The 27485-nt window shown below is 44.9% G+C and overlaps 1 protein-coding gene across 1 annotated transcript in view; it reads left to right on the top strand.

The window, feature by feature from the left end:
- The window catches only part of SAE1 (SUMO1 activating enzyme subunit 1), a 93075-nt gene that overhangs the window by 31709 nt on the left and 33881 nt on the right, over positions 1-27485 (top strand). Inside the window, exons 3-6 of the mRNA XM_066373858.1 lie at positions 530-703; positions 3296-3438; positions 4694-4793; positions 21418-21523. Of these exons, the coding sequence (XP_066229955.1) occupies positions 530-703; positions 3296-3438; positions 4694-4793; positions 21418-21523 (523 nt within the window). The remainder of the gene's footprint in view (positions 1-529; positions 704-3295; positions 3439-4693; positions 4794-21417; positions 21524-27485) is intronic.

A 27485-nucleotide genomic window follows, 5' to 3' on the forward strand; every position in this document is an offset into this window, starting at 1 on the left:
TGTCTATTTTAAAGCCTCAGGTGGAAAGGGTATAGAGCAGGGGTCCCCAAACTACGGCCCGCGGGCCACATGCGGCCCCTGAGGCCATTAATCCGGCCCCCGCCGCACTTCCGGAAGGGGCACCTCTTTCATTGGTGGTCAGTGAGAGGAGCATAGTTCCCATTGAAATACTGGTCAGTTTGTCGATTGAAATTTACTTGTTCTTTATTTTAAATATTGTATTTGTTCCCATTTTGTTTTTTTACTTTAAAATAAGATATGTGCAGTGTGCATAGGGATTTGTTCATAGTTTTTTTTATAGTCCGGCCCTCCAATGGTCTGAGGGACAGTGAACTGGCCCCCTGTGTAAAAAGTTTGGGGACCCCTGGTATAGAGTGTCTGCATTAGGCAGATTCTTGCAGAAACAGCCATGCAATTATTAGGTGGTAGGTATTTTAATTACCCTTTTAAAATGAAAAAAATTTTATTGTCTTTGAGATATACTTTCTCCCAAAATCAAGTATTTTTTTTTAAAAAAAATTTTTCCTAGGTATCTCCAGAAGACCCTGGAGCTCAGTTCCTGATCCGTATTGGGTCTGTTGGCCGAAACAGGGCCGAAGCCTCTTTGGAGCGAGCCCAGAATCTCAACCCCATGGTGGATGTGAAGGTGGACACTGAGAATATAGAAAAGAAACCTGAGTCGTTTTTCACTCAGTTTGATGCTGTAAGTTTCAAAGAGAGTATATGAGCTGGAGGATTGAAGCAAATTAAAGCACTAAGAGAGTGTTCTGAGCATTAGAAACTCGAATTCTGAGCTTTTTCATGAGTAAGCTCATAAGGGGTATTGTTCTTTCGGCTCAGTGTACTGCCTTAGACCAAACGTGTTGGTCGGTGGCTCCAGTATATTGGGGCTCCTGTAGCTGTGAGTCGCTGTTGGTTTTTTCTTTGGGCATATGTTCCCCTAGAGCCTAGACCAGGTTTCATCCTTGGTGTTTTGTCTCCCTTCCAGAATTTTTGCAGTAGCTTTGATACATTTTATTGCAAATGTTTTCTCCCGAAAATTTAGCAAGTTGGTGATTAATTTCTGTAGCAGCGTCATATTTTTTTGTTAGAAATATCAAACTACAGCTTGTGTTTTGTCTTTAAAAAGAGCACACCTGATCTTGGTCTGTCTTTTTCCCAACCACATTGACCGTGTTGCCATGGATAACTAGACAGAATCACTATAGTTATAAGCCAAATGAGGCATATCCCATCTCATTGGGTTTCACTGCCAAATTATGTGGAGGTGAAAGGATAAGTTAAATTTTGTTTCAGTGTCTGTGACCTTTCCGACATGGTTCCTTGTACCTTGGAAGAAGCTTGGATAACTGTGAAGCAGTCACAGATGACCTACTTACTTTTTAAATGAAAGGCCCATTACCAAAGAGGTTAGAGTTGGGGTTGGGTACTTTGTTTTTCACACTGTTGTATTTCATATGTGCATCTGTTCAAATACGGGCTTGAAATGATGGATTGTTTATGCCTTTTGTCCTTTTTTCTTTTTAATTCATTCTGTTTCATAACTTCAGGTACTGGAACATTTTCCATGTGGATTAAGTCTTCACTTCTTTATCCATAGTAACCACATTTGATTTATTCTGGGTGTCCCTAGACCTAGCAATTAGAAAGAAACTTTGTTAGAACTGAAGTATGGATCCAGCTGCTTGTGTAACATATGTGCACGGGGCAAGCATGACTGTCCAGGCCAAGTTTGACTGATTTAGTCACTTGTGACTGCAGGCTTTCATTCAGTCAGTTGATTGCATGTTCAACTATGGTTGACTTACCTTTTAGATTTGATTTTTTTGGGAGGCTGTGTCCTTTGAATGACACAAGAGGCACTTATTTCTTCATGAGTGCTATTTCAGTGTTTAGGCTGCCAAACAAGGGCAGAGAGGTTCTATCAAATGAGATTTTTCTTTTGTACTTTCTTCTTTAACTTTTTTTTACAGAGACAGATAGAGAGAGGGATAGATAGGGACAGACAGACAGGAACCAAGAGAGATGAGAAGCATCAATCATTAGTTTTTCATTGTAGCACTTTAGTTGTTCATTGATTGCTTTCTCATATGTGCCTTGACCTCTCATATGTGCCTTGATCATGGGGCTACAGCAGACCGAGTAACACCTTGCTCGAGCCAGCGACCTTGGGTCCAAGCTGACGAGCTTTGCTCAACAGATGAGTTTGCGCTCAAGCTGGCAACCTCGGGGTCTCGAACCTTGGTCCTCCGCATCCCAGTCCGATGCTTTATCCACTGCGCCATTGCCTGATCAGGCTCTAACTTTTTATGTTCAGATGAAAAATGTACATGTTAGAAGTTACCTTCTTGGCCCTGGTCACAAAGCTTCTTCCAAAATGACAGTATTTGTTTTTATTTTTATTGATTGATTTGAGAGAGAGAGAAACATTGATTTGTTGTTCCATTTATTTATGCATTCATTGGTTGATTCTTGTATGTGCCCTGACCAGGGATCAAACCCACAACTTTGGTGTATCTGGATGATGTGCTAACCACCTGAGCTACCCAGCCAGGGGGAAAAGACAGTGTTTTGTGCAGTAAAATTTAGCTATTTCCACTTGGTCAACATATTGGAACAGAACCTAGAGGCCTCAGAGCAGCAATGATAATTCCACTGAGTGAACCACTAGCGCATTGTCTTAAGTCTGAATGGAAGGTCACTTGGTCTGTAACCTTTTCTTTTGTCCTTAAATTCAGATAAAGTTTCACATGGAAAACTGTAGAAAAGTAATCTCAACAGGACTTGTTTATCTTTTTAATCTTAACATATCAATCAAAAGTAGGGAAAAATATGCCTATCTTAAATTTAAATGTGACCTATGGGTCAATTTTAAAAACTGGTTTTGCTCCTCACTGTTAGGCTATTCAGGTTTTAATATATTTAATCATTTAGGAATAACTTGCACTATGTTATTACTGTCTTTTCTTTTCGTGAAAACTATAAAATGTGGTTTATATATGTTCATTGATCAGGGGAAACAAATTCAATGAATAGCTTTTACTTTCTAGCTAAATACATTTCATTTGGGTTGCAGAAAGTGATGGTCTTATAATTTACAGTTTTCGACACACTGAAACCTGCAACTCTTCTTTTGTCTTCTAGCCATAGGATCCTAAGAACCTGTTGTACCAGTTTGAAACTGGCTTTAGACATGCCCAGCAAGGCTGTTTGTTAAGATTGATTTATTTAGACATCAGGGCAGTGATTCAGTGTGCAGAACTCACACCTGGCCAATTTTTCTTTCTTTCTGCAGGTATGTCTGACTTGCTGCTCCAGGGATGTCATAGTTAAAATTGACCAAATCTGTCACAAAAACAGTATCAAGTTCTTTACAGGAGACGTTTTTGGCTACCACGGATACACATTTGCCAATCTTGGAGAACATGAATTCATAGAGTAAGTGTTTGGAGAGGAGGAAAGACTATAACATTTTCAAAATGGTTTTATTTGCTGATAGGAAATGAACCATTCAAGGAAAGTCTTTGATGTAGACCATTGGGAAATGGATTTATTAACAGCTTGTGTTACATAGATTATGTTCAGAATTGTAGGCGATGCCATCCCTGCCTTCCAAGAATGATGGTCTCATTTAAATCATAAAGAAAGGAGAGGTCTGGGCAGTGGAAGTACATCACTGGGATTTGATGAATCTGGATTTCAGTGGGTGGAGCGCGCTTTTTGTTCTGGGAAGGCTGCTTGGGTTGTAAGCATTTGTTGCCTGGCTTAGGCTTGTTTTCAGGTTGAGAGATAGTAAAACAAGTGCGAAATAGACGGGCAACTCCGGAGGCACAGTGACCCAAAGTCTCCTTAGGAAGACAAGCCTCCATGGTCCAGAGATTGCCCTGTTGCAACAAGCAGACCGTATCCTCTCATTCCGAACATTGCGATTGCAGACTGTGGTAATTCTCACATGATGGGACCTGCAGTGTTTTGAACTTGTAGCTTCAAAATGATACCAGTATTGTAAAACTATAGGAGTTGGTTTTTTGGCTGTAATTTTCTGACCACTGTCTCTCTGCATATTTCCCCCAACCCCTCATGAGAGGTAAAGAGAGACCCTGCTGTGTGGCAGGTGACACTTCCAATCTAGTAGTCAAGGACTGATGTCTTGAGTTCAGCTTCTCAGGCAAGTCACTGAAATTTCTCTGGTGTGCAAGTTTCTTGCCTGTAAAATTGACATGGGGAGGGCCAAACATGTTCAGAATCTCCTATAACGCCAATGTTTTATGGCTTTAAGAAAATCTGGTTCTTTGGGGACATTATAAATAGGTAAGTAAGTCATAGCGAAAGGCAGTCCAAATTATTTTAATGTGAGCTCTCCGTGGCACAGGGCAGGAATTCGGTTTGACTCTTTCATGATTCAGGTGGAACGTTCACAGAGTTAGACAGCTTACTAGGCTAGGCAGTGCACTAAGCAATGTATATTATTCTTCCCCTTATACAAGTCTTCTGTTAGCAGTTGTTACTTCCACATAGAGGGTGACTGGCTCATCCGGTAACCAGCCAAGCTGGGATTTGAACCCAGATCTATTTGACTCCAAAGCTTTTGCTATTAACCCACATCCTCTTCTGTGATCTGGTAATGCTCTTATTTGTTCTAATGGCATGGTTTCGAGTGTAGAACTGGATTCCCTCCCTTGTCACCCTCCAGGGAGAAAACCAAAGTTGCCAAAGTTAGCCAAGGAGTAGAAGATGGACCCGATACCAAGAGAGCAAGACTGGATTCATCTGAGACAACTATGGTCAAAAAGGTATGTGTGCTGTTGTGGGGGTCCGGGGGAGGGTCAGGAACCCTGAGCTTTACGGGGACAGGCAGTTACAGTGGCCAGTGAGGGAAGCCAGCACGGAGGGCTTGGAGAGACCTGGCCCGTGCTTGTCCTCCTTCAAGGTGAGGCAGCTGAGATGTGAGGGAGTGTGTGGACCTGGGATGCCAGGAGTGATTTTTTTAAAGAGAATCAGAAATACAGATTTTTAAAAATTTTATGTGCTGTCTCAAACTTTTTTTTAAAGATTTTACTTATTGATTTTATAGAGAGAGGAGAGAGAGAATGGGGAAGGAGAGCAGGAAGCATCAACTAGTAGTTACTTCTATATGTGCCTTGACCAGGCAGAGTTTTGAACCAGCAACCTCAGCATCCAGGTCAACGCTTTATCCACTGTGCCACCACAGGTCAGGCTGTCCCATTCTCACCTGAGTGCTTTTCTCCTCAACACAGGAGGCTAAAGAGAACATGTTTGCAGGACTTATTTGGTCTCTGGGCCGTCATTTAGATCCCTGGTGTGGGGAGTAGTCTCAAACTCTTTTTGAACAAAGGCCATTACTTTTTTAAAAAAAAATCAGATTGATAGACAAGTTATTAAGGTTCTAAGAGTGCAAGAGATAGTTTAAACTTTGAATTGCTTTAGTTTTGTTTGTTTAAAGTTTAGTTATTGCCAAATCTTTCAAGAAAAGGGGCTTCAATGTTGACAAATGTTATTAGGTGTACATTTTTAAATGTATAGTTCAACTCTACAGTTAGACTGTACTTGGAATCCATGTAGTAGTTTAAATTCATTTTCTAGAAAGAGGAGTGGGAAGGGAATCAGACGACAGTTTCTAGGTGGTGGTGGAGTCTGAGAAGGGAACCTTGCTATGGGAAAACAAGGTGAAGTGGTCAGAATTGGTTCCTTCCACTGAGAGGCAAGATACAGCCAAACCCTTATTTACTCTTTGCTTTGTAGATTTAAATGTTGAGAAAGAAAAACAGCTGGTCAGAGCGTGGAGTTAAAACTGCTCTAAAGGGGGGGACTGTAAGTGCAGAAACCACAAAAGAGGCTGCAGAAACCATCTTCAAGTTTCCAGCAAGGCTGCGCTGGAGGTTTTCTGTTTCTCGCCCTTTGTGTTTGTACTGGAATGGTTTGGTGCTGTGAGTGTGATACAGAGGAATTATTAAGCCCTAATTTTAGTGTCTATTCACAGGACCATAATTATCCCGAATGAACATTGGTGTTTTGGCCAAAACTTGGGTCCTTTTCTTTCTTCCTTCCTTTCTTTCTTTCTTTCTTTCTTCCTTTCTTTCTGAGGCCCAGGCAAGGCTCATCTGAATAGCTCCATGAGTTTGGTGGGGGGAGATAAATTGTTAACTAACGGAGAAGTACAAAAGCAGCTTTGTGGGCGCTGTCAATTTATAAATCACACCCTCTTACAAGTGTGACACTTGGCCTTGGTGTGAAGGGTTTTATGGCTTAAGGGCTTCTCTGATAGAAGCGGGTTTTTCACATTCAAATGGAGAGTGGAGCTTTGTTAGCCCTTCACAGCTGGAAGTTTCCCGGGAGTCAGCTCTGAGGTGCTCACTGGGGCGGATCTGGAAAGTCTTTTGGGAGCCACTTTATCTAGTTATGAGGAGAATGCGGGCAGCCTGGGCCACTCTTGGCTCTCGTACCATTCCTAGGGCTCTTCAGTCACGGAGCTCTTTGTGCAGCCCCTTCCTGCATGGGGCAGAAGTGGAAGGTATCAAAATATGCCCCAGCTGACATTGTTAGTCAGCTGTTTCACTGGGACAATTCAGGCTTGGATTCCAACCCTGAGCCCTTAAGGTTGCGAGGCATTCAGTGCATTCCTGGTGACAATCCCAGGGATTCCAGACCTTGCTTTTGTGTGGCCTCACTGAGCCGCTGTGTGTGGAGGGACTGAGCTGCGCTGGCACGGGAGTCTGCTGCCTTACAGGTTTTCTCCTTTTCGTCAGAGACTGCTCCGTGGTGTGGAAGTTTTCTTCCAACTCAAAAATTCCTTCATCAGATTCTGCCTTTTGCCTAAATTGTACAGAATAACTAGTATGGTTATGCCCTGAGTGCGGGATGGGGGTGGGGAGGCAGCCACTTCCTGTTTCCTGTGAAAGATTTCTGGTTAGGGTCCAAATGTTGTAAAGCCACTTTTGCTTCAAGGTACGCATTGTGCTCCTAAATTAGAAACATTAAAAAAACAAAGAGGGAAAACAGAGCTTATGGTTTTCACACCGTCTAGGAAGACAGACACTGGGTCTTTCTAGCACATGGGCCATCGCGATAAATACAGCAGTAGGGAGGTGCGCAGCCCTGAGTCGGGGGCTCAGTGGTTTGTTTGCTTCCTTTGGTACCCAGGAGAAGTTGAGCAACAGATTTCATTAGAACTGGATCTTGGGCACAAACCTGACGTAGACACTAATGCACAGTGGATAAAGGAGAAGGGGAATGGTTTTGTGGTAAGGAAGTGTTCAGAAGTTTCCCAGAGAGAGTTGTTAGTTGGCATGTGAAGGCCAGTTTGCCAGGCACCGAAGCCAACTCCAGCCTTCAGTCATAGGAAGCAGGATTAACAAAAGGCACGGATTGCCTGACCAGGCGGTGGCGCAGTGGATAGAACGTCAGACTGGGACACGGAGGACCCCAGTTCGAAACCCCTAGGTCGCCGGCTTGAGTACGGGCTCATCTGGCTTGAGCAAGGGGTCACTGGGTCTGCTGGAGCTCCCCGGTCAAGGCACATATGAGAAAGTAGTCAATGAACAACTAAGGTGCCGCAAGGAAGAATTGATACTTCTCATCTCTCTCCCTTCCTGTCTGTATGTCCCTACCTGTCCCTCTCTCAGTCACAAAAAAAAGAAGAAAAAAAGGCACAGATCTAGGGCAGAGTGACTCTGGATTTCCTCACTCCAAAACAGCCAGCCTTTTCTGTATCTTGAGTTGCAAAATGCCTACTGTGTGCAAGGCAGTAGGGAATCCCATCCAGCCATGTCACCCTTTACGGTGGTTGCTGAAGATCAGAGAAGTTAAATGAGCTACCCAAGGTCACACAGCTCTATATGAAGCAGTGGGTGGGAGAGCATAGACCAAGGCTAAGAGCACTGGCTTACCCCATGACTTACAAGGCAAAGCCCCTGGGAGTTTCTAGGGTAATTTATTAAAGTTTTATGAGGATGATGGGATGCAGTATGTGAAGATGGGAATCATTCTGGAAAAGCCTTTCAAAGAAAGGCCGTTAGCACTCTCCCATTTGCTGCTTATATTTATTGTTAGGGGGCTGCCAGATATGAGTAGATCCTGATGGTGGTTACTTGTCCTAATAGCACTTTAAAAATTAAACACAGAGTAGGATTTGTTTGTGACATGCTAAGAAATACAGATTTAATTTTACCTCTGTTTCTGAAAATAGTAGGTGACTAATTTGAGGAGCCACTGAGCCATTTCACCCGCAGGTGTTGTAAAGTACCAAAGGCTACAGAATTAATATTAATATTTTAGGAGGCTTGGAGGACATTTTATTAATTTGGGTTAAGGTGTGAAGAGAAATTGTGAGAATAGTCTCTGTACTGTGTGATTGGCATAACCAGGATGGATCTTGCCATTGTATTGTAAATGAAAAGGGAAGGAAAGCATAGATTCCCTGACATTCCACCACACCTGTGGGGAAAGGAGTGAATGGCTAGCCAGGTGCAGGAAGGGAAAAGCCAAAATAAACCTTTTCTTATAACTGTGAGCCATTTGCGGGCATTTGTCCCCACGGAAACTACCTCTCTTATGTAAATGCATGTGGTTAATACCTCTGACTCTGGACAGAGAGATGGCGGATGAACACTAGAAAATATAGGAAGGCCTTTTAATATGTAAAGAGATATCTTTCTACCATTGTGTTGACTTGTAAATTTTGTTTTCTCCAAAATGATGTATGGTTTGCAAATTGAACGTGGTCCTATCATGTGAAAGGACATATGACTATAACCAATAGCGGTAAGGGGCTCCTAATTGCAATTTTTGCTTCTGTACTTCCCACTTACAAAACTATAAAAACTAAGTAGAACAAAGGGCCAGCGCGCTCTCCGTCAGATTTCTGTCGGAGTTCCCGCCGCTTGGCCAAGCTAGACAATAAAGCTTTAATGTGTTAACGACGGACTTTGCTCCTGTCTTCCATATTTTGGGTTCCTCCAAATTTGGATTAACAAATTGGGCACTGTTAATCCTTTTCTCATGAATTAGATGTGAGATTCCACAGTGGAATAGTGATTCGTTATTTTGATTCCCCCTTTCCGAGCAGTTCTGTTGACAGCTCTATCCTCCTCCTCTCTCCCCATCCTTATAGAACATTCCTGATGGCTGACGAGTTTCATCCTCCTTTTATGTGGCACTTTGATTGGTAATGCTTATTGCTCTTCGAATCTCTTGTTAGTGTCTCTCCTGTTGGAGGTTTTTATTTTTTATTTTTTTATTTTTATTTTTTTTCCCGAAGCTGTAAACGGGGAGGCAGTCAGACAGACTCCCACACGCGCCCGACCGGGATCCAACCGGCATGCCCACCAGGGGGCGATGCTTTGCCCCTCTGGGCATCGCTCTGTTGCATCCAGAGCCATTCTAGCGCCTGGGGCAGAGGCCACAGAGCCATCCCCAGCACCCGGGCCATCTTTGCTCCAATGGAGCCTTGCTGCGGGAGGGGAAGAGGAGACAGAGAGGAAGGAGAGGGGAGGGGTGGAGAAGCAAATAGGCGCCTCTCCTGTGTGCCCTGGCCGGGAATCGAACCCGGGACTCCTGCACGCCAGGCCGACACTCTACCGCTGAGCCAACCGGCCAGGGCCTCTCCAGTTGGAGTTTTTAAGCCCCACACGAACAGGGCAGTTTTGTCCACGGCTGTATTCCCAGGCAGTGCCTGAATTTAACTTACTCTGTGATCAACTAAATGGGATTAACTTTTGGTGCACTTGTTCTCATAGTTTAGGGGGTTTTTTTGTTGTTGTTTTTTTTGTATTTTTCTGAAGCTGGAAACGGGAGAGACAGTCAAACAGACTCCCGCATGCGCCCGACCAGGATCCACCCGGCACGCCCACCAGGGGCGAAGCTCTACCCACCAGGGGGCAATGCTCTGCCCCTCCGGGGCGTCGCTCTGCGGCGACCAGAGCCACTCCAGCACCTGGGGCAGAGGCCAAGGAGCCATCCCCAGCGCCCAGGCCATCTCTGCTCCAATGGAGCCTTGGCTGCGGGAGGGGAAGAGAGAGACAGAGAGGAAGGAGGAGGGGGGGTGGTGGAGAAGCAAATGGGCGCTTCTCCTATGTGCCCTGGCCGGGAATTGAACCCGGGTCCCCCGCATGCCAGGCCGACGCTCTACCGCTGAGCCAACCGGCCAGGGCCCATAGTTCAGGTTTTTGAGCTAAGCTGAGAACAGAATTCTATACAGCACTAGGGACTTGACCATGAATATTTAGAAGTCAGTCATTGAGTTGCCTAGACCAGATCCTTCAGGCCTGAAAAATATCTGCTAATTGTCAGAATCACTTGGTTCAGGAGAGGGGCGGTAGGGAAATTCAGGTTGCAAACTGTAGAGTTTCGTGCAGTGCTGGTAGCAGGTTTTCAGGGCTGGTGATTGTACAGTGTGGGATGGGCACTGGCGGCGTGTGCCCTTTCTCACAGGGTAAAAGTTTATGGGCTCTAGGGATGAGGGAAGGGGGTCCTTCCCAGCATCACACCACAATCCAGTCTTTTTTTTGTGTGTGATGTTTGGTAAACAAAAATTATGTGACAATCAATACAAATTTCAGAACATACAAATAAAACACTTTTTTTTTTTTTAATTTGAGCAAGAGAGACAAAGAGAGGGACAGGTAGGGACAGACAGACAGGAGGGGAGAGAGATGAGAAGCATCAATTCTTTGTTGCAGCTTCTTAGTTGTTCGATTGCTTTCTCATATGTGCCTTGACCAGGGGGCTCTAGCAAAGCTAGTGAGCCCTTGCTCAAGCCGGAGACCTTGCGGTTTCGAACCCGGGTCCTCTGCGTCCCAGTCTGACGCTCTGTCCACTGCACCACCACCTGGTCAGGCAATAATACACTATTAAACTTAAAAAACAAAACATTTCCAGTACTGTTCTACCAAACTGTATGCTCCTCCTCTCTCTCCTTCCCTGGGCTGCTGGTACATTTTGTGTACTTCATAAGATACCTAGAAGGGACAGCCATAGCCCTGCTTGACATGGTGTTTTGTTATGTTTATAAATCTAAATGATGTAATAAAACTTAAATGATGTTGTAGGTATAAGTTAAGAAGGCTCTAGCTCACCATATACTCATCACTGAACTTAGAGTGTGAGGCGTTACCAGTGTGGGTGGGGCCCTGGCCAACCCTCCCTGGCAGGAGTAACCGCTGTCCTCAGTGATGGTTCTCATTCCCACGCATTTCTTCTTACTACAGATGTATGCATTTCCTAGCAGTATAGAATTATTTGGTGTGTTTTTTAACTTCTTAAAAATTGGTTTCATATGCTATGAATGCCACCTGCTTTTTTTTTTTTAAAAGATTTTATTTATTGATTTTAGAGAGAGAGAAAGGCAGGGCAATGGGAGGAGCATGAAGCATCAGCTCTAAGTTGCTTCTTGTCTGTGCCTTGACCGGGCAAACCTGGGGCTTCTTTTTTTTTTTTTTTTTTTTTTTAAATTTTTTTTTAAATTTATTCATTTTAGAGAGGAGAGGGAGAGACAGAGAGAGAAGGGGGGAGGAGCTGGAAGCATCAACTCCCATATGTGCCTTGACCAGGCAAGCCCAGGGTTTCGAACCGGCGACCTCAGCATTTCCAGGAAACCCGGGGCTTCAAACCAGCAACCTCAGTGTTCTAGCTCAAAGCTCTACCTACTGTGCCACCACAGGTCAGGCCACTACCACCTGCTTTTTCTTTTCTTTTCTTTCTTTTTTTTTTTACAGAGACAGAGAGAGAGTCAGAGAGAGGGATAGACAGGGACAGACAGAGAGGAATGGAGAGAGATGAGAAGCATCAATCATTAGTTTTTTGTTGCGTGTTGCGACACCTTAGTTGTTCATTGATTGCTTTCTCATGTGCCTTGACCGTGGGCCTTCAGCAAACCAAGTAACCCCTTGCTTGAGCCAGCGACCTTGGGTCCAAACTGATGAGCTTTTGCTCAAACCAGATGAGCCTGCGCTCAAGCTGGCGAGCTCGGGGTCTCGAACCTGGGTCCTTCCGCATCCCAGTCTGACGTTCTATCCACTGCGCCACCGCCTGGTCAGGCTGCCACCTGCTTTTTAAGAGCAGGTTATATCTCTGTAGTTCTAGAGCCTTGCTGTCCATATTGGTAGCCATTAGTCACAGGTGGCTATTAACATTAATTAAAATTAAATAAAATTTAAAAATTCGCTTCTTCAGCCTCACTAACCAGTTGCCATGCTCAGGAAGCACATGTGGCTATTGGCATTCATATTGCAAAGATGGGATATTCCATCATCACAGCGGGTTCTCTTGGACAGCCCTGCAGGACTTGTTTTTTAACTGTAAATACATCGCTATTTTATTCTGTTGTTGCTAGGCATTTAGGTATATAAGTTTTTACTGTTAAAAACTGGGCAGGCTGCAGTCAGTGTTTTGTGGTGTGCAGATGATTTCCTTGGGCAACTGATTTCTCCAGGGTACTTAGAACAAAAATTGGGATGTGTGCATCTTCCACCAGACCCTGCTTGCTAAATTACTCCCAAGTAGTATTTTTTTGTTAGTTTGTTTTGGTTTTTGGTGAGAGAGAGACAGGAAGGGAAAGTGATGAGAAACATCAATTCTTTGTTGTGGCTCCTTAGTTGTTCATTGATCACTTTCTCATATGTGCCTTGACCCAGGGGCTCCAGCCGAGCCAGTGACCTTGGGCTCAAGCCAGCAATCATGGGACCATGTCAATGGCCCCACATTCAAGCTGTTGACCTTAGGGTTTCGAACCTGGGACTTCAGCATCCCGGGTTGATGCTCTAGCCACTGTGCCACCAGTCAGGCCTCCTAAGTAGTTTTATTCACTTAGTTCCAAAGCCAGAAATATAGGACAGTAACACGTGTAAATAACTTCAGGCTCTCTACCATTTTGCTGAGTGTGAAAACTCACTGGTTGTGGTTGTCATTTGTTACAATCCTTTTGAAAACTATAGCCTTCTGAGTAGGGTGGAAATCAAACCTAGAAATCTATAGTTTTGAAAGTTGTTTTGCTTCTGATTTACATTCACCTTTACATCCAGAACTGTATCATCTGTTATAGATTTGCAGCTTGATTTAAAAGGTAAAATCCGGCCCTGACTAGCTCAGTTGCTTGGAACATCGTCCCAATATGCCAAAGTTTCAGGTTTGATCCCAGTCAGGGCACATAAAAGAATCAATCCATAAATGCATAAATAAGCATAACAACAAACTGATGTTTCTTTTTCCACCCTCCTTCCCCTCTCTCTAAAATCAATTAAAAAAAATTTTTTTTTGTATTTTTCTGAAGTTGGAAATGGGGAGGCAGTTAGACAGACTCCCCGCATGTGCCCAACTGGGATCCACCTGGCATGCCCACCAGGGGGCGATGCTCTGCCCATCTGGGGCGTTGCTCTTTTGCAACCAGGGCCATTCTAGCGCCTGAGGCAGAGGCTATGGAGCCATCCTCAGCGCCCGGGCCAACTTTGCTCCAATGGAGCCTTGGCTGTGGAAGGGGAAGAGAGAGACAGAGAGGAAAGAGAGGGGGAGGGGGTGGAGAAGCAGATGGGCGCTTCTCTTGTGTGCCCTGGCTGGGAATTGAACCCGGGACTCCTGCACGCCAGGCTGACGCTCTACCACTGAGCCAGCTGGCCAGGACTCTAAAATCAATTTTTAAAAAAATTTAGTGCCATTCTAGACAGAGGGATCCAGGAGCCAAGGGAGTAGAGAAAGTGGGAGGGGTGGGTAAGATGAGATAGTTCCCCATCGTAGCGTGTTCAGTGGTGGCTACTACTGCTTGGTAGACACTGTCCTGAGCACTTCATCTGAAAGATCCTTCCTTCCCTGAGTGCGCTGTCAAGTATGTTTCTCTTTATAAATCCAATGCTGGTGAGGTGGGTAAGGCAAACACTACGTTCTGCATCTGTTCTACTACCAGTTAGGTGATTTGATTAAGTTTTCTTTTATTTTTAATTGTTAGGAGCGGTGATGGTAGACTTTGGATATTTTAAACAATAAAAGGAGACATTAGTTGGAGGCAGGTTGGAGTAGCCCAGGAAGTGTTGCATAATTACTGTGATCTGATTGTATGTGCTCTAAACCGGCAAGCCCAGGGTTTCAAATCAGTGCCCTCGGCGTCCCAGGTCCAACACTTTACTCACTGTGCCACCACAGGCCAGGCTGAGAAGGGTAAACACCAGACAGTTGAGAAGCCTTGGAGGCTATAGAAATTTGCCCTTTTTCTTTAGAGCCCTGCTATTAATATGGCTTTGTTATCAACTCTAGAATTTTCAATTCCCAGAAGAAAGAATCTGATTGGTCAGGCTTGGGCTATGGGTCCACCACTGGCTCTGTCACCTGTGGCTGGAGGGCTAGTACACATTACAGATAGGGCCACTGGGGCCTCCTGCCCAGGTGCCGGGAGCTTCCCTGTCTGCCACAGTCGGCTGAGAGGTAAACTTATTTGCCTTAGGTCACAAGTTAGTGGCAAAACTGGGAATTGTTCTGCCCTTATACTTGGGAAGGAATAGGGGCCTCTGTCTTTTGCCTGCATGGTCCCACTGTCTTTCTTCCAGTGAAGGATTCTGTGGGACCAAGGGGGTGCACCCCCCTGGAGCCCATAGCCTTTGCCCTAGTTCTAGACCACATTCTGGATGCCTAGGACCCCAGAATCTCCTGCTCAGACAACCAAGGCTTCTCAGGCATTTGTGGACTACTTTTCTAATCCGCCTCTGGAGTGCAGGCCTCTCACAGTGTCGACATGCCCAGGCCTGTGGGCGGGTGTTTTGATGGGAAAGGACAGGCTCCGGGCCACACTCAAGTGCAAAGCCTCTTGCATTGTGGGACAGAGCTAAAATAGAAGAGGAAAGGGCTGGTGGCAGCTTCCCCGGTGCACATGGTTCTTGCATAGAACCCCAGAGTATGAGAATTTAAATTTGAACCAATCTTCCAGATGTCTACTGAAAGTATATTAAGGCAAGAGAATATAATATCCTTTTTTTTTTTTTTTTTTTTTTGAGATGGAGAGTGGGAGGAGAGAGATGAGAGCATCAGTTTGTAGTTGTTTCGCTTTAGTTCATTGATTGCTTCTCATATGTGTGTTGACCGGGGGTCTCAAGGCAAGCCAGTGATCCCTTGCTCAAGCCACTGACCTTGGGTTCGAGCCAGGGACCTTGGGCTTCAAGCCAGTGACTTTGGGATCATGTTGATGATCCCATGTTCATGTCAGCGACCCTGTGCTCAAGCCGATGAGCCCGTGCTCCATCCAGAGACCTCAGGGTTTTGAACCGGGGACCTCAGTTTCCTGGGTCAACACTCTGTTCACTGCACTACCACCAGTCAGGCTACAATATCCTTTATATGATAGCTTGTGTTAGTGTGATTTGTAACTAAACCATGTAGATGTGACAAACGGGTTTTCATTTAGATACTTGCTCCAGGCCCTGAAAGTGTTAGAAGTGGTCCTGCTTGGGACTGAGAACTTTTTTGGCCCTGGCTGGGTAGCTAACTTGGTTCTAGTAGCGTCCCAATGTGCTGAAGTTGTGGGTTCGACCTCTAGTCGGGGCACGTACAAGAATCAACCAATGACAGCATGAATGTGTGGAAATTAAATCGATGATTCTCTCTATTTCTGTCCTTTTTCTCTAAAAATAAAATTTAAAAAAAAAACCATAACTTTTTTTCCTCATTCATCATCAGGTAGTGGTCAGCGAATCAGTGGACACTTAGCATTGCTCTTAGCCGGGCAAACTACAGTTTTTCAAACCTGAAAAAGCTTTGCTTCTTCATTGTGGTAACATTCCCAGACCATACTGCTGATGGCGTGATCTGTGTTTAAGACTTGTTAAGAAGGATCTGGCAGTCTGTATCAGGCATTAAATGTCACTAGGCTGACTATATGATTACCTTTTGAGGTCAAACAGGCCTACTGACCAAAAGGTTTAGATATCTTGTGTACCACTCCAAAGGAGTTATTCTGGGAAGACAGAAAGCCACCTTAAAAGCTATGACTTTTGGCCCTGGCTCAGTAGTAGAATGTTGGCCTGGCATGTGGATATCTTGGGTTTGATTCCCAGTCAGGGCACACAGAAGTGCCCATCTGCTTCTCCCTCCTCCCCCCCCCCGTCACCATTTTCCCCCTCTCTTCCTCTCCTGCAGCCATAGCTCAGTTGGAGTGAGTTTGCTCTGGGCGCTGAGGATAGCTCCATGTCCTCTGCTTCAGGTGCTAAGAAGAGCTCTGGTTGCTGAGCAACAGCAACACCCCAGATGGGCAGAGTATTGCCCCCTAGTGGGCTTGCCCGGTGGATTCCAGTTGGGGTGCATGCAGGAGTGTCTCTCTGCCTCTCCTCCTCTCACTACATTAAAAAAAAAAAAATGACTTTGATCTTCACTAGCAATTTGAACTTCGTTGTATAAAATCCATTTTGGTCCTTAGCAAGCTGTGTAAACTGTCTGGTAGCTAGCTGATAGATCTTGGCTCACTAATTCTCCTAAATTATACTCTTGTTTTGAGTCTCTCTCTCTCTTAAATATCTGGTGGTGGCCTGACCTGTGGTGGTGCAGTGGATAAAGCGTCGACCTGGAAATGCTGAGGTCGCCGGTTCGAAACCCTGGGCTTGCCTGGTCAAGGCACATATGGGAGTTGATGCTTCCAGCTCCTCCCCCCTTTTCTCTCTCTGTCTCTCCTTCTCCTCTGTAAAAAAACAAACAAACCTGGTGGTGGTGGGTATTGTGGTATCTATATGGAGAGAGAGAAGAAAGAATGGACACATATCTCTGTAAGTTTGAAATTATGTATACACTTAGACCCATCTTAAATTTAGTAAAAGCAGCTAGTACTGAGAGCCATTTTTATTTCTGAACCATCTTAGCATTAGCTGCCCACAGGGTGCTCCACCCATCACTCTCAGATATTTCGGTCTCTAGCTTCTCAAACAAGGCATACTTTCTAGCCACGAACCAACCATCAACAATCAAAATTGGGACACTCACCTGGTTCCATCACTGCCCGCTAAGCCTCAGACCCCATTCACGCATTACCAGTTCTTCCTGTCATGTCCTTATGGCAAAAGGATCCAGTTCAGGATTGTGTGCGCATCTAGGTTTTCATGACACTCTGAGGATTACAAGCCAGTTATTCTGTACGGTGTCCCTCAGTTTGGGTTCATCTGATGTTCTCTAATGATTAGGTTCCAGCTACACATTTTGGCAGGAGTATCCTGGTATGGATGCTTCCCATCACATCCTGTGGTCTGGTTGGTGCTTGGTTTCCACATGCTGCTCTACTGCTGATACTCACTTTTATAATCTGAGTAAGGTTATGTCTGCCAGACTTCTTTGAATACAATTCCTCTTTTTCCTGTGTGACTAATATGTATTTTATGGAGAAGTCTTTTAAAAATAAGTAAATATTATATTCCTCATTAAACTTGTTACTTTAATGTCTGTGGACTAATGGATTATAGTTTATTTAAAACAGAGGTGTCGCCCTGGCCGGTTGGCTCAGCGGTAGAGCGTCGGCCTAGCGTGCGGAGGACCCGGGTTCGATTCCCGGCCAGGGCACACAGGAGAAGCGCCCATTTGCTTCTCCACCCCTCCGCCGCGCTTTCCTCTCTGTCTCTCTCTTCCCCTCCCGCAGCCGAGGCTCCATTGGAGCAAAGATGGCCCGGGCGCTGGGGATGGCTCTGTGGCCTCTGCCCCAGGCGCTAGAGTGGCTCTGGTCGCAATATGGCGACGCCCAGGATGGGCAGAGCATCGCCCCCTGGTGGGCAGAGCGTCGCCCCCTGGTGGGCGTGCCGGGTGGATCCCGGTTGGGCGCATGCGGGAGTCTGTCTGACTGTCTCTCCCTGTTTCCAGCTTCAGAAAAATGGAAAAAAAAAAAAAAAAAAACAGAGGTGTCAACCTTTTTATACTTACCTCCACTTTTGTATCTCTGTTAGTAGTAAAATTTTCTAACCGCCCACCAGTTCCACAGTAATGGTGATTTATAAAGTAGGGAAGTAGCTTTACTTTATAAAATTTATAAAGCAGAGTTACAGCAAGTTAAAGCATATAATAATACCAAGTACTTATGTCGGACTTTCGCTAAGTTTGACAGAATAAATCTTTATAAAACAACTTACTGTAGTTAAATCTCTTTTTATTTATACTTTGGTTGCTCCGCTACCGCCCACCATGAAAGCTGGAACGCTCACTAGTGGGGGCGGTAGGGACCAGGTTGACTACCACTGATTTAAAGTGTTGTAATTTATAATTATTTTTTATCCTCAAAGTGTTTTAGCTTTGACCAGTGGGTGCTCCTTTAAGCTGGCTCCTGGGTTCTGTTTCATGTCCCCATCATTCCCTGATTGCTCCTTGGTTTCAGGCACAGTGAGGTTTTCCAGAGTCTGCTTGCACTCTCCCCGCCCCAGGCTTGACATCAGCCCTTTCTCTAAGGAGAAATGTTTCTCTTAGAAATACCAGAATGATGGTTAGAAACCAAAATATGGATGATGGTTAGAAACCAAGATATGGATGCTTGTTGTACTGATTGCTTCTAGAGCAGGCATGGCCAACATACGGGCCGCGGGCTGGATCCGGCCCACATAATGAGTTTATGCAGCCTGCGATTAAATTTTTAATATTCTCCGCTACTTTAAAATCTCAGCTACTCAGAAGCGGAAGCATCTTTGATTATTGATAATATTCAAAGGATTATTGGAGATATTTAAGAAGATAGTGATACGTGGAAAAGAATTCCACGTGTGACTAATCAAGGGTTAACTTCCAATAATTGGTCGAATGGATTCGCGATATTTCTTTACTTTTAAAAATAATTTCATTGTAAAGATTTACAACTTTTGTAGTCATCTGTGCAATTTTTATAAGCAATTGAATAATGGAAAATACGTAAATTTTAAAAAGCTTGCCAAGGAATATTTAGTAATCTTCAGCTCAACTTATATTTGTGAACAAACTTTTTCTTTAATGAATCTAAAAAAAGTACAAGATCAAGATTGAATGATTTACATTTGGAGGCTGTGTTAAGAATAGCTACTACAAGTATAAAGCCAGATATTAAAAAAATAATAGGTGATGCAAAGTGCCTCAACACGTCACATTAGTTTTTGTTAATTTGTTGTACTAAATTACTTAACTTTTTTTTTTTTTTTTGTATTTTTCTGAAGCTAGAAACGGGGAGAGACAGTCAGACAGACTCCCGCATGCGCCCGATCGGGATCCACCCGGCACGCCCACCAGGGGGCGACACTCTGCCCACCAGGGGGCGATGCTCTGCCCCTCCAGGGCATCGCTCTGTCTCACTAGCGCCTGGGGCAGAGGCCAAGGAGCCATCCCCAGCGCCCGGGCCATCTTTGCTCCAATGGAGCCTCGGCTGCGGGAGGGGAAGAGAGAGACAGAGAGGAAGGAGAGGGGAGGGGTGGAGAAGCAGATGGGCGCTTCTCCTGTGTGCCCTGGCCGGGAATCGAACCCGGGACTTCCGCACGCCAGGCCAACGCTCAACCACTGAGCCAACCGGCCAGGGCCATACTTAACATTTATTTATAAATAAATTACATAATTTTGTTTACTTAAATGAATCATTTTTGTATTTAACATTTTTTAATTTTAATATTTCATCCAGCCCATGAAAAAAGTTTTCTTTCTAATCTGGCCTGGGGGTGCAAAAACTATTGGCCATGCCTGTTCTAGAGTCTTGTTGCTTTTAGATCTTCTCAGTGAATATAACTAGTTTCTGTGTGTGTGCCCGTGTGCTCATGCTTCTGTCCTTCATCCTCTCCCCCTTTTCTCTCTCTTCACCTCCCGCAGCCAGTGGCTTGGTTAGTCCAAGCATTGGCCCTGGGTGCTGAGCATAGCTTGGTTGATTCAAGCATTGGCCTCAGACAGGGCATTGCCAGGTGGATGCCAGTTAGGGCACAGAAGGGAGTATCTCTATTTCCCCTCCTCTCACTTTAAAAAAAAAAAGGGGGAAGAAAAATGAGTTTACACCAATGACCACAGATTTCATTCTAGTTTTCTCCCTTTCCATATTTCTAATTCTTTTCTCTGACATTACAAAGCCTGGCTTCCCAGAATCTCAGTATTTATTGACTTCTTGCGTCAAGTTTGCAGGTGCAATCAGCCCCCCCCACTGTGCCCCTGCTGATGTCCTTCTTGCCCTCTCTGCTCTGTTCCTTCAAGCCAGGCACCCGGCCCTCCACACACAGTCTTCCCTGCCCTTCCTCAGTCCCAGCAAATGGCTTTGAATGGAATTGTTCAGAAAAGGGAAACCATTTTCTCATTCATATTTATTCTTTTTTTTTTTTTTGGTATTTTTCTGAAGTTGGAAACGGGGAGGCAGTCAGACAGACTCCCGCATGCGCCCCACCAGGATCCACCCAGCATGCCTACCAGGGGACGATGCTCTGCCCATCTGGGCCGTTGCTCTGTTATGACCAGAGCCATTCTAGTGCCTGAGGCAGAGGCCATGGAGCCATCCTCAGCGCCTGGGCCAACTTTGCTCCAGTGGAACCCCAGCTGCGGGAGGGGAAGAGAGAGACAGAGAGGAAGGAGAGGGGGAGGGGTGGAGAAGCAGATGGGCGCTTCTCCTGTGTGCCCCGGCCGGGACTCCTGCACGCCAGGCCAACGCTCTACCACTGAGCCAATTGGCCAGGGCCTTCTCATTCATGTTTAATTGTATTACACACATGCGCGCACGCACATTTTTCAAGATTATTTGGTTCAGTTTAATAGGTATTAGCCATACCTCCTCCTACCACAGGGCTTTTGCAAATGCCATTTCCATAGCCTGGAACTTTGTTTTATCTTCCTTCCTTATTCTTCTTGCTGTTACTTACTATTATTATTATTATTATTTATTTATTTTTGAGAAGAAGGGGTAGAGAGACAAGCATTAAATTTTTGGTTCCGCTTAGTTGTACCATTGATTGCCTCTTGTATGTGCCCTGACTGGGGCTCGAAGCAGCAACCTCAGGGTTAAATTGGAGACTCTTGGGATTGAACCAGTGACCTCAGTGCTCTGGGATAACACTTTAGCCTTCAGCCAGGGCAAGATTTATTAATTTTTGTTTGTTTTTGTTAACTGTGGGTTTAGACACGTATTCTTTATCTGCAGGGTAAATTCAGCCAGAGTTAAAGAGCCAGAATGGTGTTAGGACTTAGCTTTGCTCAGTCTTCCTTCAGTGTGGGGAGCACGTTATGCATCGCTGTGTGCAAGCGCCCAAAGGAGCACGCAGTAAGTGCGCAGTAAACATTTATTGGATTTGAGTGGACCTCAACTCCTTTTAATGAACAGTAAACCTTTAGGTAATGACTTTTTCTAGATGGTGAAGAGTTGCTGCCTTGTGATTTAAAGCCAGCGTAGTTCAGAAAACATGATCTAACCCTTTGCAGTTTTCACAGTTATTTTCTTATTTATCCCTAAGCACTTTGACCTTTTTTCAACAGAAGGTGGTCTTCTGCTCTGTTAAAGAAGCGCTGGAAGTGGACTGGAGCAACGACAAAGCCAAGGCTGCTCTGAAGCGCACCACCCCGGATTACTTCCTCCTTCAAGGTGAGGGCTTGAGACACCTGTTGGGCTGTGAGTGCTTTGGGCTTTGATTTCAGCAAGTGTGGCTGCAGGTTAGAATATCATCCCAAAGCTTCACAGGTTGGTTTGATCCTTGGTCAGAGACAATGTTCCTATCTCTCTCTCCTTCCCCCTTCCTCTCTTGTAGAAATCAATAAATAAAATTTAAAAAAAAAATAGTGCCAAGGTTCAGAAACCATGATCTAACCCTTTGCAGTTTTCAGTTATTTTCTTTTCCAAATCATTATCACAGTGTATGAGGTCAACAGGGTGAGAAAATCCCCAGTTTGTTTTCTTGAGATGAGGAAACAGACCGAGAGAGGCTTGGTGTTCTGCCTAACTGCCTAAGAGGACACAGATTATTGATGGCAAAGGAGGTAGAAGCGGAACAGCCCAGGTCTTTGAAGTCTAATGAATTAAATACTGTGTGGGCCTGAAAGGTGGTGGTGCAGTGGACAGAGCGTCTGACTGGGATGCGGAGGACCTTAGGTTCGAGACCCCGAGGTCGCCAGCTTGAGCATGGGCTCATCTGGCTTGAGCAAAAAGCTCACTAGCTTGGACCCAAGGTCGCTGGCTCGAGCAAGGGGTTACTCGGTCTGCTATAGCCCCACGGTCAAGACACGTATGAGAAAGCAATCAATGAACAACTAAGGTGTCGAATGAAAAACTGATGATTGATGTTTCTCATCTCTCTTCATTCCTGTTTGTCCCTATCTACCCCTCTCTCTGACTCTTTCTCTGTCCCTGTAAAAAAAAAAAAATACTGTGTGGGATTCTGGGTAGTTAAATAACAGCCAGGCTCCATTCTCAGCACTCCCTGTATCATCGCCACAGTCATATGAAGTAGCTGCTCTGCCCTTGTTCATAGGTGTTTTAAAAGGCACAGACAGATGAAGACCCAGGCCTATGGTCATCCCTGCCCTCAGGAGCCTATCATTGAAATGGGGAGGCACAGCGAAAACCCTGGAAACAGTGTGGGGAAAGGTATATATTTAATCCAGGTGCTGCTGGCCTTTCCCTCCAATTTGTCCAGGGCTGGGGGTGGAGACATGTCTTGAGGAAGAAGCAGAAGTGGTTTTTTGGGAGGTTTTTTTTTTTTTTTTTTTTTTTTTTTTTTTTTTTTTGTATTTTTCTGAAGTTGGAAACGGGGAGGCAATCAGACAGACTCCCGCATGCACCCGACCGGGATCCACCTGGTATGCCCACCAGGGGGCGACGCTCTGCCAATCTGGGGCATTGCTCTATTGCAACCGGGGCCATTCTGGCGCCTGAGGCAGAGGCCATGGAGCCATCCTCAGCGCCTGGGCCAACTTTGCTCCAATGGAGCCTTGGCTGTGGGAGGAGAAGAGAGAGACAGAGAGGAAGGGGGGGGGCGTGGAGAAGCAGATGGGAGCTTCTCCTGTGTGCCCTGGCTGGGAATCGAACCCGGGACTCCTGCACGCCAGGCCTATGCTCTACCATTGAGCCAACTGGCCAGGGAGAAGCAGGAGTTTTAACATTGTGGCCCGAATTGTAGGCAGTGGTACGGTGGTTCAGGACTTAAGCTTCGGAATGAAAACAGACCTGGCTTTCAGCTCTGGCTTCATCATTTTCTTAGATGAATGGTGTTGAGCCACTGATTTAAATTCCCTGAGGCTCACTCAGGTTCCCTCTGACTATAGGGCTGTTAATAGCAGCATCCCCAGAGGGCCTGTGTGAGGCTGGGTGGTGTGTACTATGTCAAGTCCTAGAGACCTGGGTTGTTCACAAGGTTGTGTGCTTTTTGTTTTGTTTTTTTGTTTTGCATGTAGTAGAAGTTTGAGAGGATTGACTCAATTTACCCTTAATCCCATACTTGAGTAGTAGTGTCATAGCAGCAATCTTACTGAGTTTATTTGCTGCCTGTGACCCTTTGTTGGATAATACAGGTATTGATCGACTTACAACCTATGCAACTTACGACCATTCGACTTTACAACCACAGTAGCTAGCCACGACTGCTCCGCGTCTGGCAGCGCAAGCATTGCCCAGCTGGGCGTACGACAGTGCTGGCCAATAAAATGTTTCGTACATGTTTATATATTTTGATATGTTTTGCAATTGGGAAAACGTTTCCTATGGTATTTTTTATACCTTTTTTGTTGTTGTTTTCTTTTACAGAGACAGAGTCAGAGAGAGAGAGAGATAGGGACAGACAGACAGACAGGAACGGAGAGATGAGAAGCATCAATCATTAGTTTTTCGTTGCACATTGCGACACCTTAGTTGTTCATTGATTGCTTTTTCATATGTGCCTTGACCGCGTGCCTTCAGCAGACCTAGTAGCCCCTTGCTTGAGCCAGCGACCTTGGGTCCAAGCTGGTGAGCTTTTGCTCAAACCAGATGAGCCCGCGCTTAAGCTGGCGACCTCAGGTCGACCTCAGGTCTTAAACCTGGGTCCTCAGCATCCCAGTTGTATTTTTGTATGCACCTGTATTTTGTAATTTTGTATGTTTTACAAATATTAAACCATTTGTACTGGTAATAAAGTGTTTTACTTAAACCTGAGGAATGTAAAAATAAAAAACAAAAGGGTGTAGAGATGATACAAATGGCATAAAATAAAGAAAATTATGATATATAACAATAATGAAAGAAAATTTTGATAAAATATGACTTAAAGATTTTTTTCTTTTTTAAAGTCTTTTTATTTTTATTATTTTTTTATTTTTATTTTTATTTATTCATTTTTTAGAGAGGAGAGAGAGGGCGAGAGAGACAGAGAGGAGAGAGAGACAGAGAGAGAGAAGGGGGGAGGAGCTGGAAGCATCAACTCCCATATGTGCCTTGACCAGGCAAGCCCAGGGTTTCGAACCGGTGACCTCAGCATTTCCAGGTCGACGCTTTATCCACTGCGCCACCACAGGTCAGGCAACTTAAAGATTTTTATAACATCATTTCACAGTACTGTACACATAGCCTACTCAACTTACGACCAAATTGTGTTACGACTGGTCTGTCAGAACCAATCATGGTCGTAAGTCGAGCACTAGCTGTACAGGATGAGGCAAAAGTAGGTTTACAGTTGTGAGTATGTGAGTCTTCTCTTGTATTATTATTTATTACTTATTGTATTATTTTCTATACTAACAACTGTAAGCCTACTTTTGCCCCACCCTCTGTATTCCTAAGTTTACTTCTTCTAAATAGTACTAGTTCTTTTCAGTTTTAAGCTCTGGCACTTTGGATTTGGTGAATAAAACTTATATTTATTAGTTAATAGTCATAGAATTGGCCCTGGCTGGTTGGCTCAGTGGTAAAGTGTCAGCCTGGACAGTGTATATGTCCCAGGTTTGATTCCGAGTTAGGGCATACAGCAGATGCAACCATCTGCTTCTCCGCCCCTCCCCCTTCTGTCTGACTCTTTCTCTTCCCCTCCTGCAGCCATGGCTGGATTGGAGTGAGGCCCCTGGCACTGAGGATGGCTCCATGGCCTCCACTTCAGGCACTAAAAAGAGCTTGGTTGCTGAGCAACAGAGCAACTCCCTAGATGGGCAGAGCAGTGCCCCCTAGTGGGCATGCCAGGTGGACCCCTGTCAGGGCGCATGAGACAGTCTAGTCTGTCTCTCTGCCTCCCCTCCTCTCATTTATTTAAAAATAAAATAGTCATAGGATATTTTATGATGGTAGAAAACTACATACCATAAAATGTAGGCTCTTAACCATTATTACATGCACAATTCTCTCATAGGCATAGAATCTGAGAAGAAGGAGGGAACCCCACATATTGTTTAGAACGGGTAGTCAACCTTTGTATATCTACCACCCATTTTTGTATCTCTGTTAGTAGTAAAATTTTCTAACCGCCCACTGGTTCCACAGTAATGATGATTTATTAAGTAGGGAAGTAACTTTACTTTATAAAATTATAAAGCAGAGTTACAGCAAGTTAAAGCATGTAATAATAATTACTTACCAAGTACTTTATGTCGGATTTTCGCTAAGTTTGGCAGAATAAATCTTTATAAAACAACTTACTCTAGTTAAATCTATCTTTTTATTTATACTTTGGTTGCTCCGCTACTGCCCACCATGAAAGCTGGAATGTCCACTAGTGGGCGGTAGGGACCAGATTGACTACCACTGGTCTAGGCCAAGGATGGCAGGTCTGTGCTTCCCACTCTTCTCTCCATCCCTTACCTGTGGCAGACTTGGCTGAAGGAGCCTTCATTGTTGACTGGCATGTTGAAACTAACAGGACACTCTTCCCATAGCCTTGGGATCTTTCAAGCAGAACTACCTGCAGCTGCTCTCGGACTCAACATACAGAATTCTCACTTCTCAATTCTGATTAGGGCAACTCTCTATGATAAGAATGAAGCCTAGAAGGGAAGTGACTTGCCATGATCATGCAACATGTTAGTAGTGGTGGCCTTAGGTTTATTTATTTTATGGATGAGAGAGAGAAAGAAACATTGATTTGTTATTCTACTTATACATTCATTTAGTTGGTCCTTTTAAAATTATTTTAATTTATTGATTGAATTTTGGAGACAGAGGAAGGGAGAGGAAGAGAAACATCAATTTGTTCTACTTATTCATGCTGTCATTGATTTATTCTTGTATGTGCCCTGACAGGGGACTGTACCCACAACCTTAGCATATGGGGATGATGCTCTAACCAACTGAGTTACCTGGCCTACATGGCCTTAGGTCTAAAATCCAAGTCTCCTGGGTCCTGCGGGGTCTGGTTCTTTTACACCAAACCCAGTGCTCTTCCTGGGTGTTTTGGATATCCAATCTTTCCTGAGCCTTCCTCTTTGCAGCAGTGACAAGACCCAATCTTTCTTGGGTGTTGGCATATGCACATTCCTGATGTGGACCCCTCACCCCACTTGGTCTTTCAGAGCTCTACTGTGTCTTTCCAGAGGAGCCGCAGCTGGAACTATAAAGCATGTACCTAATGCTCTGAGCACAAGGGCCTGGTACTTTCTGGGAGTTTCTCTGTTGGTGCCTGATTGTTTTAACTCCTTCAACTGCCTGCTGGACTAAGGTTCTGGAAGCAGAGGGGGTGCTCTTGTGATCTCACTCCCGCTTACTGCCAGCAGCTTAGAGCCCTCAGTTTGTAAGCATGAAGCCGAATCTCTGTGGGCTTATCACCTTATATGCAGAGAGATACTTTTGGCTTTCCCCTCAGCTATTCCTGTAACTGAGATTCTCTCGTAATTTGACCTTATTGGGTTTATCCAGGAGAGCATAGCAGCTTCCACAGGTTAAGCTGCCTTCTGCCAAGTATGCTTGCCATCACCTCTTGGTGACCTTGGGCAAATGAGTCCGTTTGCCTCTGTAGAATTTTATTTCCTTTCCTGTAAAAATGGGAGGGCTAAGTTAGCTAGCCTGTGTCTGAAATGTTTTCTCATTCTAGATGGTCAATGAAATCTTATTTTTCTGTATTTTTACTTTTATGCTTTTAACAACTTGACTGAGGTATGATTTATACCAGAAAGTTGACCCACTTGTAAGTGTACAGTAAGTCCTCACTTGATATCATTGACAGGTTCTGTGACCTGTCTCATCTTGAAAGTCACATAAGTTGTTCTCAGTTTTTCCCAGTCCTTGGGATTTGGTCCTAAGGCCCTTCCAGGAATGTGACTGGTCTGCCTGATGGTGCTTTCGGGCTACCTAGTGAGCCCAGGGCGCTCGGCTGTGGTGCACCTTGAGAGCACCTCACTGAGAACCTGATTGCTTCACTGGAGGACAGAGTAGGTGCCTGATGAATCAGTGTTTTTGGCATAAGTGACTAGCTGTTGCTTGTCTGGTCATGTACTCTACTCTGCAGGGGGAGCGACCTGCCCACTGGTGTCTCTGCAGGGTCCTTTCTCTTGGCTGCTCCACGGGCACCCAGCAGGCTTTGGTTCCAGCGCTGCCCTGGCCCAGCCTGCCCCTCACATGTAGATGGTCTTTCTGCCCATTCACAATTCAGCCTCTG

The sequence above is a fragment of the Saccopteryx leptura genome, chromosome 3 (assembly GCF_036850995.1).
Source record: "Saccopteryx leptura isolate mSacLep1 chromosome 3, mSacLep1_pri_phased_curated, whole genome shotgun sequence".
Lineage (NCBI taxonomy): Eukaryota > Metazoa > Chordata > Mammalia > Chiroptera > Emballonuridae > Saccopteryx > Saccopteryx leptura.